The sequence below is a fragment of the Tenrec ecaudatus genome, chromosome 5, assembly GCF_050624435.1.
Source record: "Tenrec ecaudatus isolate mTenEca1 chromosome 5, mTenEca1.hap1, whole genome shotgun sequence".
Taxonomy (NCBI): Eukaryota; Metazoa; Chordata; class Mammalia; order Afrosoricida; family Tenrecidae; genus Tenrec; species Tenrec ecaudatus.
In genome coordinates, this window is record NC_134534.1 from 23689321 (window position 1) to 23703269 (window position 13949).

Here is a 13949-nt window from a genome sequence, read left to right on the forward strand (position 1 = left end):
AAAAGATGTTTTAGGAAATTAACTCATTTTGAATGATATCTGTCATTGTTAACATACATGGATGATAAAAAACAAAAAGAGCCAAGAAATCAGTTTGTAAATAAACCACATAAAGAGTATTGGGTGGAGGACCATTCAAGAGAGCTTTGTTTTATATTTATCTTGGATTTATATTCATTTTGTTAGTTACAAAATATGGACAAGGAATGAATCAAAGTACACTGTGGTTCTTTTTTTCATATTATGAATGAGAAAGCTGGGCAGAGGTTCAGTGAATTGTCCCAAGTCACATTTCTTGTGAAAATAATAGAGGCAGGATAGAAACTCAGACAGTCGGTTTCTCGAGCCTAGATTCTTTTGTATGACCCATAGACTTCTCAAGCCAGGGCTGTGTGCTAGGCAATTTTGCTGTGTGCTTTTCTAGGATCGTGCATTTCTTCTCTGTTCCAATTGATCTGCAAGTTCTTAAAAGACATAGTTAGGAACAGATCTTGCCTGGACATAGCTTGTAGTAGCTTTCAACATAGCTTGAACTTGCACAGCGTAATCTGTTACTTTGAGTTGGTAGCTCACAATACGTTATATCTGTGTGTTAGCAAGAGTTTCAGGTGGTGTTTGTATAGAGGGCCATACCACATTTTTAGAGTTAAAGAAAACATGTCTCATTCCAAATCATTGTGTACCGTCCTGGGAGACCTTTCAGGATCCTGCCCAGTTCTTCTTTAGTAATCCAGCACGTGCCCTGACACAGCATTCACTGATCTCTCTTCAACAGCAGAGGATGTTATGAAATTTGATAAGACCAACTCCTGATTTTAAGCCTTTTCTAAAGAAATCACACGCACAATTATTTATGCAAACATGCCATTTTAGTGACCATATTCACATATCACGTATCATGCTTCCTGACACTCTACAGCACTCGAGTTGTTGAACATGTATATGTTCTTGTGGATCAAGAGCATTTCTTTAGGAAACCGGGATTTTAATATCGCATCCTGACTGTGTTGTATAGAAACATTGTATGGCGTTAGGTAGATTTGTTAGGTAAAACTCATTTAAATCAATGAGCCACACAAAAGACTTGGGCATTAAAAAATGTTAGTGGGGGGAAATATGAAAAAGAAATCTTTATTCAGTGTAAACAGGAAGCAACAAGTCCACTGACTAAATGAGGCACACTATCTGCCATATGAGTAGCTACTTCCATACAGTAGAATATCGCATGCATCCAATCCAGGTAAGATGAGCAGATCAGGTCATTTGATAATGCAGCAAACCAACCAGTTATAATGTTCACCAGCTGGAGTGCGCACGTGTGGGCGCAGGTTCCTGAGATTTACCCCTGTTACTTTTTATGAAAGGAAATTCGCATTCTTTATATAGAATCAAACTACCAGTTAATTGCATTCTAATTTCTGAATGTTGGGTTCTGCGCTACCTATTATATCCCATACGATAAAATCAGGGACTTAAAGAAGGTTTTAAAAATTGAAACTCACACTGCACACACACACGCACGCACGCACGCAAAAACGTTCAGAATGCTAGATTTCCAATCACTGTCTTCTTCTTCTCCAGGAGAACACACGGCTGCTTCAAATGCCGTCAGTGCAGCTTCACAGCTGCTGACACCCAGTCACTACTCGAGCACTTCAACACTGCTCACTGCCAGGAGCACGACATCACTACAGCCAACGGCGAGGAGGACAGCCATGCTATCTCCGGCATCAAGGAGGAGCCCAAAATTGACCTCAAGGTCTACAGTCTGATAAATCCAGACTCTAAAATGGGAGAGCCAGTTGCCGAGAGTGTAGTGAAGAGGGAGAAGGTGGAAGATAAGGACGGCCTTAAAGAGAAAGTATGGACGGAGAGTTCCGGTGATGACCTTCGCAGCGTGACGTGGAGAGGGACAGAGATCCTACGGGGTAGTCCATCCTATACTCAAGCAAGCCTGGGGCTTCTGACTCCTGTGTCCGGCACCCAAGAGCAGACAAAGACGCTAAGGGATAGCCCTAACGTAGAAGCTGCCCATCTGGCGAGACCCATCTATGGCCTGGCTGTGGAGACCAAGGGATTCCTGCAGGGGGTGCCAGCTGGTGGCGAGAAGTCTGGGGCCCTCCCCCAGCAGTATCCTGCATCTGGAGAAAGCAAGTCCAAGGATGAATCCCAGTCCCTGTTACGGGTAGGAAGGTTTAATTTTTTTTTAAAGAAATAATTACAGTCTTACTAAAGGGGAAACAGCACACATTTTCAAGATGTGGTATAGTTTTATGAAGGGTAATGAAATGATCTGTATCAGCCTGCTGGTTTACACGTATAAAAACCCACAGGGCAGAAAGCGGCTCGTGTGCATTTGTGTGCACTTGTAGACACGGCGCGTACGCATGCACACATACTCACTCTACTGGGGTAGGCAGTCCATTGTTTGTCTTTGCTCTTAGCTCAGATTGAATTTGGGTGATGAATCACTCTTGGTGATTATGGGAACCCTCAAGGCTGCATTTGGAGAAGGGAAACTTAACCTCCCTGAGAGTGTGCTTTGGTTACATCAAAATAACGAAATGCCTTTCAACTTATAAGGTAATGTGACAATATGCGGTTCCGAGGGACATTATCGGAGATTTAAATTGCTACGCACGTAAAGCCCGTGGTGAGAGGTTGACACAGAAGTGCGGGGTTTTGTAAAACCCACAGTATAATTATGTACAAATGGCAGTGCTTTTAGTTTGGTTGCCAAGAAAAGGGGGAGAAGGAGATAGAGTTAAATGTGAATGGTGTGAAGAACATAAAAACAAAAGGTACAGTATAATTTATATTTATCAGACTTTTTTGGGGAAAGACACAGTTCCATTTTGTGCAGAAGAACAACAATAACAAAAGAGCATCCGGAAATCTCTGGGTAAAATGAGATCCTTTGTTGCGCATTTCTTGCTGGGTAGTCTCAGCATCGTCAATAAATAGTTTAAGGTTTGAAAATTTGCGAGCTTCCCCAGCGTGATGCCAGCTGTTTTGTCTAAGACATCTCTGCTTCAGCATTTCACGTTTGAGAAACTTTTGAACTTTCTGGGTGATTTGGAAGCTTTGCGTGTGCATGGAAAGTCGTGTAAGAGACTCGCGAACTTTTGACGATCCAGTTAGAAAGTGTAATTCAGGCAGCCGGATGCCTTGACCTCCAGACCAGGGACCACTGTGGTCCCTCTGGGTGTTTAGTGGTGAGAGAAAAAATCAAAAAAACACTCTTCCCAGTGAAGCCCACCCCCTCTGCACACATGACCTGTCGACTCTCCAAAGGCGCTCAGGTACAGGCAGCCCCCGGTTATGAACATTCTGATTTAAGAACAAGTACTTGCCCTTCACTGCTGTGTTAAATATGCCCTCGTTTTGAGCGGACTGAAAGAGCCGCGGAGGCGCTGTCAGGTAAGCGTTGCCCTGCTTAGCGCGTGGTTGGACTACTAAGCAGATGAGGCTGTTTGCTTCTGTGCAGACTCTCCGCCTCGGAAACCACATGCAAGCGTTGCTCAGAGTTGGAATCGACTCTTGTCTGTGTAGCATTTAAATTCTTGAATAGACATTGAGCCTCTTCTGGCACTGACCGAAAAATCTCACTACCATCCAGTCAATTCAAATTCATATTGACCTTGTGGAAACAGACTAAGAACCGTCCATGTGTGCTTAACTCTTTACCAGAGTAGAAAGCCTTCTCTTTCTCCAGAGGCTGGTGGTTTCGAACTGCTGACCTTGTGGTTAGCAGCCCAGTATCAAACCACGATGCCATCAGCTTCTTGTGCTAACGTGAGGCTGAAAACACTCTACACCCGTAGCTGCAGATGCTCCGTGAATACACCATTGAAGAGTGGCTCTCCATGACACCGGTTTGCAGGGACTGTCTGTGCGCTCTGATGCAGTTGACAAATGCTGCCTGGAGCAGCGCCTGCTAGGAAAGTTGACACGTTGGATCTTCTGTCTTGCCTAGAGTCGAGGGAAGGGGGAAGAACAGTGGGGGAGCTTCCCCCTCCCCCCCCCAAACAAAGAATCCTCCCTGCAAAAGACACAGGCTCCTTCTGAGTCACTGTTGGAAGAAGATCCTGGGGCTTTCAATAGGCTGCTCAATCCAAGGAGCTCCTATCGAGTAGAGAGATCTGCAGAGGCTGCAGTGTTCGCATTGTAAATACGCATTTCCTGAGCATGTCGAGGCTCTTCTGGTTTTAAGTGGCTCAAAGAGTTACTGGCTATAAAGAAGGAATGTATACTTGGGCGACAATACAGACACACCTATGTGTGTGTGTATATATATGATTTTTTTTTCTCCCACTGCTTAAAATAGTTTGCATTCGTGGCATTTTTATTTGATATAAAACTCTTTAACTCTTTTAGACTGTTTCTGGGGTAATCCCTTTTCTGCCTTCTTTTTTAAAACCTAAACATGTAGAATTGTAGCTCATTAATCAATGAAGTCTAAAGCTTAAGCATGATAGTTGCATTTTTTGAGCTGGCTGAATGATGACATGTTTCTGAAAAGGTGGTTTTTCTTGGTCATTCCATGTCCTCCATTCCATGCCTTCCAATGTCTATTGCATCATTTCAGTTGTCTTTGCAGTACCTCCCCTTTAGCTGCTGAGGTAAGAAATCTGCAGCAGGGGACTCTAGCCGTGTGAGTACAGTGGGTAGTCCATTTTCTAGCCCTGGGGTTGCGATACTTAAAAGATTATAACCTATTAAATGGCAGAGAAGATAAGAGTGAACATATATGTAATGTACACACACATACATCATCTATATACACCCATCCATGTGTATTTAGATGTAGGTATATGTAGAGAGCGAGCACCGTGAATGATTATTCTGTGATTTTTATGAAATTCAAATTGCAAAGAATTACATTTTGTTTTGTATTTGGATAGTCTTTTTGAAAAATCACTAATTTTATTGGAGATTTGCTGTAAGCATGGTAGCGAATTTATAAAACCTTTTTGCATGTGTTTATGCTATTTAACTGAAGTTTGCATTAATTAACAGTATTTAAGATTGTTTTATGTGTCCGTATTTTAGTGGTCTGCTTCATAAGATGTCAAATCAATTAAGACTCAAAGCTCATGTTGACGGATGGGTTTAACACACGTTATACTTTGTGCTAGAAAGAGGTCTTCTGTAGCCATAGCATGTGCATACTTCTCAATTTATTACCCTGTTCTCTGCAAGGAAAAGAGTCACAGCAAAATAGCATCACCATGCCTACCAAAGGCAGACACTATGCACTTTAATTTTGTAGTTGCAAAGGTTTACTTATTAGTGAACTCTCTTGTGATAACTTATAAATGCACAAGAAAAATATAGTTTCTGTGTTCCAAATAAGAAAACAAAAAGGGCCTGTGTGAATATATGTGTGTAAATATAATATTCATATTTAGGTAAACAGAATGGAATTGAAAATTAATTATTTTAGTTTTGATCATGTTTTTTCAGAATAGAAAATATTGAGACTTAAGGGCGATTTTTTTAAACAATTTATTAGGGGCTCATACAACTCTTATCACAGTTCATACATATACATACATCAATTGTATAAAGCACATCCGCACATTCCCTGCCCCAATCATTCTCATAGCATTTGCTCTCCACTTAAGCCCCTTGCATCAGGTCCTCTTTTTTTTTCCCCCTCCCTCCCCTCTCCCCACTCCCTCATGTGCCCTTGGTAATTTATACATCGTTATTTTGTCATATCTTGCCCTATCCGGAGTCTCCCTTCCCCCCTTCTCTGCTGTCCCTCTCCCAGGGAGGAGGTCACATGTGGATCCTTGTAATCAGTTCCCCCTTTCCAACCCGCTCACCTTCCACTCTCCCAGCATTGCCCCTCATACCCTTGGTCCTGAAGGAATCATCCACCCTGGATTCCCTGTACCTCCAGTCCTCATATGTACCAGTGTACAGCCTCTGAAGGGCGATTTTTATAACATTCATTAGAGCAATGCTATTTATAAACAAACATATATGTATAGCTTCTTATACTAACAGTAAAAATTCAAAACACACCTCTAGTGCTTTGCACAGTAGTTAGATATTAAGAATTAAGTATGGAAATTTAGCTCAATAGAAAGTATTGATTTAAAAGAGATCAACATTATACTGGGAAATAGTGTAAATATTTTAAGTTATTGGTTGAATTATTAGGGTTACGTCAGAAAGCACATGACCAGAATGTTGCTTTCAGAGTCATAGTCTTTCGGATACTTGATTTTAACTGGGCTTAGTGAGAATTTGTGTTCACAGTGAGGGAAGAGATATACCAACGACAGAGAATAACTTACACTAAAAGGGTTAGATAATTTAATTGTCTAGGGTTTTAATTTTGTGTTTCATATTGTCATCTATGTATATTTTTACATAGTGAATGTCTGTATTTCCCCTAGACTTTCCAATTTTTTGAGCATGAAATTGATGAATAGACCTTTATAAATTCAATACGTCACGTATAGTGACCATTGTGCTCTGAATGTGAGAGGGGGCACATTAACATTAGCTTTATCTTAGAAATTGCCTTATGAAATTAGGGTTCTTTTGGTCGAATATTAATCATTTATATGAGGCATTGTTGATTGCCTAATGAATAAGAACAAGGAAAGCCTTTAGACCCTTTGCTAAAATATCCCCAGCTTCTTGAACATCTTAATGGTGCTCCTTGAAATCTCCCGTAATAGGTCTTCTAAACATGAAAATAGCCACTAAGGGTTAATATTTTGAAAACAGCATGCTCTCAGATAGCTTTATAATTTGGCCCTGTAGAATGGGTAGCATATTTAACACTCCCAGTGCAAAACTTGAAAGACAGTGTTTAAAGAACTTTTATTTTAAATTTCACATATTTTGTTCTAATATCCCTGATCAGTTTAATCTAGTTTGAACTCATTAGAGTTGTCTGTTCTGTTCTGATCCTTGTCTTCTATAATGAATACTGCAAGAAAGCTACCTTTTTTGGTGTTTTGAAGAAATAGTCATATACAATTAGCTGTAACTTTATTAGGCTTTTAAAATTTTTCTTTTATTGGTCTTATAATTTTCATAACATGAGAAGTTCTGTCTTTTAAAACCATCCCTAAAAGTTAAAACACCCAAAACTAACATTAAGTTTCTAAGATTTTGTAAAAAACAGATGCATTTTTTATTGTTAATGGAGTATTAATTGATTTTATTTTTGGTAAGTCAACTTAGGGGCTCCTGTAGCTCTTCTCACGGCCCATGCTTCAGTCGTGTCAAGCTCATTGTACAGATGTCGCCATCATCATTTTCAAAACATTTTCTTACTACTTGAGCCCTTGGTATCAGCTCTTTTTTTCCCTCCCTCCTCCTCCCCTCCACCCTTGTGAGCCTTTGATAAATTATAAATTATTAGATAGTTTCATATCTTACACTGTCTGCTGTCTCCCTTCATCCACTTACAGGTTGTTCATCGGTTTTAATTTGTTAATGTATTGATTTTTAATATAAACTTAATTAGTGAATCTATAGGTGGAGTTACTGGAAAGTCTTCATTTAGTAACTTCCTATTCTTTTTTGTCAACAGAATCTCATAGGTCTAAATTCTCTCAGAGGTTCAAATTCCCTATCCTATCAGTCCACTTCCTTTATATGTATAGGGTGAAAAATACATTTCTTTGAAGTTGATTTTCATTTCCAGGGCACAGTTATTTGGAAGAGTTTGTCCGTTTTAACATGTACATTGTTCACCAATTGGTTTCACTGGAGACCTTTAGCCATGGGTCTATGGGAGTTGAGTTCCAAGTTCAGCCACTGACTGTCCAAGGCAGGGCCTCCCCGGAGGTCCCTTCCTGTATCTTTGGAAAGGATCATGGTGCCTGCGGGCCTCACCAGAGTGTTGTGCAGTTTAGTTAATTAACATTTGTCAGGCCATTGGAGCGCCTCTGATTCAGAGTGTTAGATAAGGGCAAAGTAGCATGATTGTTTGTTCCTTTGGTAAAAGTGATACCTCTACAATATAATGCAGATGCTATTTCCCCTTTCCTTAGCAGCGTTAAATTTATCCTTTAGAGATTGCTGATACTGGAGAGTCTATTGAGATGCAAAAATGTTCTTTTGGGGACAGTCCATTGGCAGCCCAACCAACATTCAAACAAGCGACATTGTTGCGTGTCTTTACAACCAAGACAGAGGCCCACAGGGACTTATTACAACTCAAGATGCTCGCCAGTGAAAAGTCTGCTATGTCTTGTTTGGTTTCATTTTTACCTAAATTGGAAGCAGATTTTCACTTTTTATCTAAGTGGATTTATTTAACATATTGTATATATATATATGTATGTATGTATAGTTTTCTTGATCTCATTTGAACTTTCTTACATGGACCTATGTAAAATGTTAAGGAGAACAGACTGTGCTAGAAAAAATGACAAGGAGCCACTTCTCTCATCTTTGGCTCTGAGACCCAGGTTTTAAGCTATTAGCGGAATATTTCCCCATAGTTAGGAGTTGATATTTTGTTTGCTAATTAAAACAAAACACCATAATATTGAAAGGCAGTGAATAGTAGCAATCCTCATAAATCTCTGTGCATCTGCCCTTAAGACATTCCATTCCAGTTTAAAGTTTGCTTGAGACTCCAATATAATTTTCATTTTTATTTTAAAAATAGAATCAATCCAGGCATTGAATTAATTACATGTAAAAAGGAGCATGGCACTTTTCATTGTTTTTGGCTAATAATAGGTAGGTTGACTGAGGCGCTTTTTCTTCTTTTCCACTTACTAATTTTTGACATTGTAAAGCTGTTCTTCACAGTGACACACTAAAGACCCATTACATATATTTGGCTCTTAATGGTTTGATTAATGGGGCTTTCAATTTCCATTTTGGTTTTGTAAGTTAGCTCCACTGACCCAAATATTTTAAAAGAACTATTTCCCCCTTCTTCCCTCATTCCCCCCTCTTTTTTTTGTCATCTAGGTTTTAAGTAAGTTCTCCTGGTCCAGGTTTCTAAGGCAGGGGAAGCAGATGGATCTGTTAGTGAATTGGGCTTCATATTTGTGGTCACTGTGAAATGCGATCCTTTAGCACAATCTCTGTGGATTACTTCCTGTATGACTGTCTTGGCTTAGCTTCCTCAGTCCTGTTCACAGACTGTGGGTGTCATTAGATACCAGGGTCCCCAAAAGAATCCATTGTTGCAGGCTCTTCGATGTTAGACGTGTGGAGTGTATAGACTGTGGCCCAAGTTTCGGGAGCGCAGACGTACACGTTAGGAAAGTGTGTCAGCTGAATTGCACAGCCTGAATGTGAGTCTGGAATGTTGTAGGCAGGGCCCAGTGCGAAGGATGGATTTTAACGAATGTGGTCATTCTGAAAAATGGCACAAAACACACTCTTTCTTGATAATTGTTATCTGTTCCCACCAAAAAGAAATACATAATTAATATTGTTTTCATTGCCATATTTTTTTACTACCTCTTGACTCCATTTGAGAAATTTCATGAAATATTTATGGGCAAGGACATTGATGACTCCACAGGTCTTCTAATGAGCTCTGAGAAGCTTCTTTGGCACGCCGGCCCTTCCTGCTCCATCTAGCTGTGTTATTAGTTTAAGAGGATGCAAATGGTCTCAGTTAAACTTAAAGAATATGTTTCCTTCATTCAGGAGAAGCAACATTCAAATTTATAGGCATTTATAATAACTATAATTTCAAGATAAAATAGATCCTGCAATGACTTTATTTGGGGGCTAAAACCCATAATACTTTGATCGTATGGCTGTTTTGTTCATCTTCTATTCAGTGGTTGGAGTGAGGGGAAGGAATCGTGGGTTTCGTAAGTACAAGAGGATACTTGTGATAAATTGAGTGCTTGGCAGCATTATTCATCTCAGAATGATCAAACGACTCTCAAATATAAATTTACTTCCCTCTTTAAAAGATAGTTTTTCAAGTCGGAGGATTTCATTTGGGCGTATTAATTTGGAAAGGGATGACCTGTTTATATTGTGAGAATTTACCTGTCGATGGCATCATAATTGACTGGAAAATAGAGGGGGGAAAGTTAAGTAGATATAGATAGGGTTTTGACATGTAAATTATATTTTATAATTTTGCTGACACTTTAAAAATGGGAGTGGTTAGATAAGTTAGGATTTTAGAAAAATGTGGATATGCACAGTAGAATTTTAAGAAATAGGCATTTGGTTAAAATCAGCATTTTAAGCAGTGGACTGTTTAAAATCAGCAGACAGTTTAAAATCAGCGGACAGTATAAGAGTTGAAAATAATCATAATTTATCATTTATCAGAGGTCCACAAGGGTGAGAGGGTGGGGGAGGGAGGGACACAAAGAGGAGCTGATACCAAGGGCTCAAGCAGAAAGAAAATGGTTTGAAAATGATGATAGTAGCATATGTCCAAATGTGTTTGATTCAATTGATGTATGGATTGCTATAAAAGCTGTAAAAGCCCCCAATAAAATGATTAATTTTTTAAAAAACAGGAAAATAATCAGTATTTTGTTTAAAGATAAGGATAAAATACACGTTTTAGTGAATTTCATGAAGATGTGCCTACAGTGTTGCATTTACGTTTACATCTTCTGATTTAAAAGATATACTAGATCTGGGGGCAAAGCCTTGGTAATTTCCTAGCCGTAAGGTAATCTGTCTCAGGGAATTGCCTTTTGCTCTCGGATGCTGTAACCACGGAGCACAAGAATTCCAGTAACTGCCCAATTGGATTTCTCAAGGAGGAAGACAAAACCTGGCAAAAGTATGTTTGGATCATCTAAAATTTAAAGAGAAGTGATTTTGATAGAATAGATGGATATCAATATTGGATTGCCAAGTCATTTAGCATTTCAGTTCCTTGGACTGCACGTTTACTGCTTATCCATGAACTTCTTACTGTATTGACTCCGTTCATCCTCGCCACGCCTTTTGAGCTAGGAACTATTATGATCTCTTTTATTAAAGCTAGGAAACTAAGGTAGAGACATTAAGTAATTTGCCCAAGTTCATGCTGCTTGCAATGGCAAGGATGAAATTCTAACATTGGTGATCTGGCTACCGAATCGGTGCACTGAACCCTGGGCGTCCAGTAACTCACTCTGATTTCCTCGGACAACGCTTGGATGGCTTCCTTGGGTTTCAGAAATGTTTGTTTCACCTACACAGAACAACAACAACAACAAAAAGCACTCCTAAAGTAAGGCGAGCGGCATGCTGATTGCAAAAGAAGCCTCGCAGAAAACAGGTGTGAAGAAGAACATGTAAAGCACTCACAAATCCCTACCCACAAATGCTTTTCTATGTCTATTTGGTCATGGAATTAGCTTTTACACACATGCATGTAGCGTTTTATTCAGCTATAGGGTCATGTACCTCGCTAATTTGCATTTAACAATAGCAGATGGTTATGTGGTAAAAGAGCTACATCGTATGTTCAGCAGATCCCAATGGATCACTAGTTAGGTTACTTCCAGGTATTCGTTACAAAGAGTACTCTGATGCAGGTCCTTGTACATACCACTTTGCCTTATTCTATCACATCTGTAGGAAAGATGCTTTTTATTGGATCATGCCAGTTATTTAAATGTTAAAAAGCACATCACAGATAATAATGTTTAATTCCCAAGTCACTGTTGTCTAAAAGGGGTGCTTTTTAAGATAAGTAATAAATTATTTTGAAAACAATGCATGAGAAATCATAACCTTAGAAATATTTTCTTAAGGATTGTTATGCCTCTGTTGATGCATCTACATGATGATGGATTCATGAGATTAAAAAGCAAGCCCAGAGCGACCTTTATTTTTTATCACCTAAACGGAAGATAATACATGTCTAATAGTCCAGAATATGGTGTGATTTGCTTACCTGTAACTGCATGTGCAAAATAGTATATTTTGTAAGGAACTTTACTGTCAAGCAGGAGCTATGCGGCTTAAGCGAGTTGGGAAATCTTCCCTGAGCGTAGCCTACCTATCCAGACACTCCTTTTTTGCTTGAGGGCAGTTTGTCTCTTTTGGTTTTCACTTTGTCTCCAGCGATGGCCCTCTTGTTTCCCTTCACAATTTCTAGTCCAGTTTTAAAGTCTTTACCTTACTCGTGTGTTGAACCTGGAGATTATCCAAGAGGAGTTTGAGAAAATTGAAGAGAGTTCAACTTGATTGTTTTTCCTTCGAAATAGAATATAACCACTCACCCAGTCACTCACTGCCATCGAGTCAAGTCTGACTCATAGTGACCCTACAGGATAGGCTGGAACTGCCCCTGGGGACTTCCAAGTCTGTATCTCTTTACTGGTGTATGAAGCCTCACCTTTCTCGGCCATCGTGGCTGGTGGTTTCGAACTGCAACTTTGCAATTATAATGGTCTTTTTTATTTGTTGCTGAAACATTGATTTTAATTAAACTAGAAATTTTTTTCTTTAGCTTTTCAGAGTGTCAAGTAGAATAGGAAAATAATTAACTCACTGAAGTATTGAAAACAGTGGCAAGGACACTTCCTAAACCAAAAGCTGAATGTGCACTTTCTGTCTGTAAGAAATGCTTCTTAGCCTGCTTACCCAGTGAAAAACATATATAAAAATCTACATGATACGGCTTGCATATGCATGAACCAGGAGCCTGGCTATATATATTGGTTCCAAGTTGGGCTACAATCCACATGGTTGGCCATTCGAAACCACTAGCATCTCCGAGGGAGAAATTCACCGCGTTTTCAGTTATAGAGGTGTTTATGTGAGGACAGTACAATTGAAGCAGTGCTGGCCTTGTTTGATGAGGCACGCACTTTGGCTTCCAAATGTCCCCTCCTTTTTCACTTTACTCCACTTTGCTTTTAGGGAAGACCTCATTAGGACCTATTTTCATTAACTGAAAGGCAACCAAAGAGCGTTTTCCTTGGTGGAAAGAGAAACTAGCAGTCAGGGTTTGTTTTGCAGCCAGACTTGGGAGCAGTGAGAATGGACTTGCAAAACCCCTGCCCGGGGGCCGCACTCCACGTCTCAGCATCAAGCCACGAAAGCTGGGCCTGTACCCTGCATATTAATGTGACTTAGGGTGGGTTTTTTATGTGTGCTATTTGGTATGATCTGGTGTATTGTTTTTTTATTTGGGGAACTCAAATATCTACCCCACCCCCCAATACAAACAAACAAAATCCCAAACTCACGGCCGCTGAGTGAATTCCAGCTCCTAGCGACCCTGGAGGACAGAAGAAAGGGCCCCTGTGGGCTCCCTCTCTCCGTGGAAGTGGAAGGCTCCATCCTCCCCCTGCAGAGCAGCTGGTGCGGTGGTTCTCAGCCTTCTGCATCCACGAACCTTTCGCGCAGTTCCTCACGTGGTGGTGACCCCCCCCCCAACCATAAAACTATCATCGTTGCTACTTCATCACTGTCATTTTGCTACTGTTATGAATCGGGCGACCCCTGTGAAAGGGTCGTTCGACCCCCAGGTTGAGAGCCGCTGAGTTAGTGGTTTTGAACTGCTGACCTTGCAGTTAGCAGTCCCGACGTGTAACCGCAACTCCACCAGGACTCTTCCCCATATACAGGTAATACCATTTAAGCTGAAAAAGAACTAAAGGAAAAAAGGCTTCATGCAAATGCTCTACTTTCAGAGAGCGGCAGGGACCTGCCTTTGACTTTCCATGTTAGGCATTTGCAGTCCCTCCTCCAATCTTCCACTTTGCCTCAACAGCACAACTAGTTGACAGAAGGCTGGAGGTTTTTATAAAACAGTTATCTAGTGAATATGCCTACCATAAACATATGTTATCTGCCTATGGACTTTCTTTATTATTTAACCAAGATTCACCGCTTTCCTCATACTCACATGTGACTTAAACACTTGGGAAGGCCCCAGTTGTACCCCGGGCATTCTTCAGCGGTCAGCTCCGCTCTCTGAGGTTGCGGTTGGGATCCGCAGTGGGTGTGCTCCGCCTTTAATGAGCTGTGCC

General features: G+C 40.3%; 1 protein-coding gene across 4 annotated transcripts in view; it reads left to right on the forward strand.

Annotated features, from left to right (window-relative positions):
- The window catches only part of TRPS1 (transcriptional repressor GATA binding 1), a 260400-nt gene that overhangs the window by 76487 nt on the left and 169964 nt on the right, over positions 1 to 13949 (forward strand). For all 4 annotated transcript variants that reach the window (XM_075549346.1, XM_075549349.1, XM_075549348.1 and 1 more), the window contains one exon: positions 1582 to 2185. In XM_075549346.1, coding sequence (XP_075405461.1) covers positions 1582 to 2185 — 604 coding nt within the window. The remainder of the gene's footprint in view (positions 1 to 1581; positions 2186 to 13949) is intronic.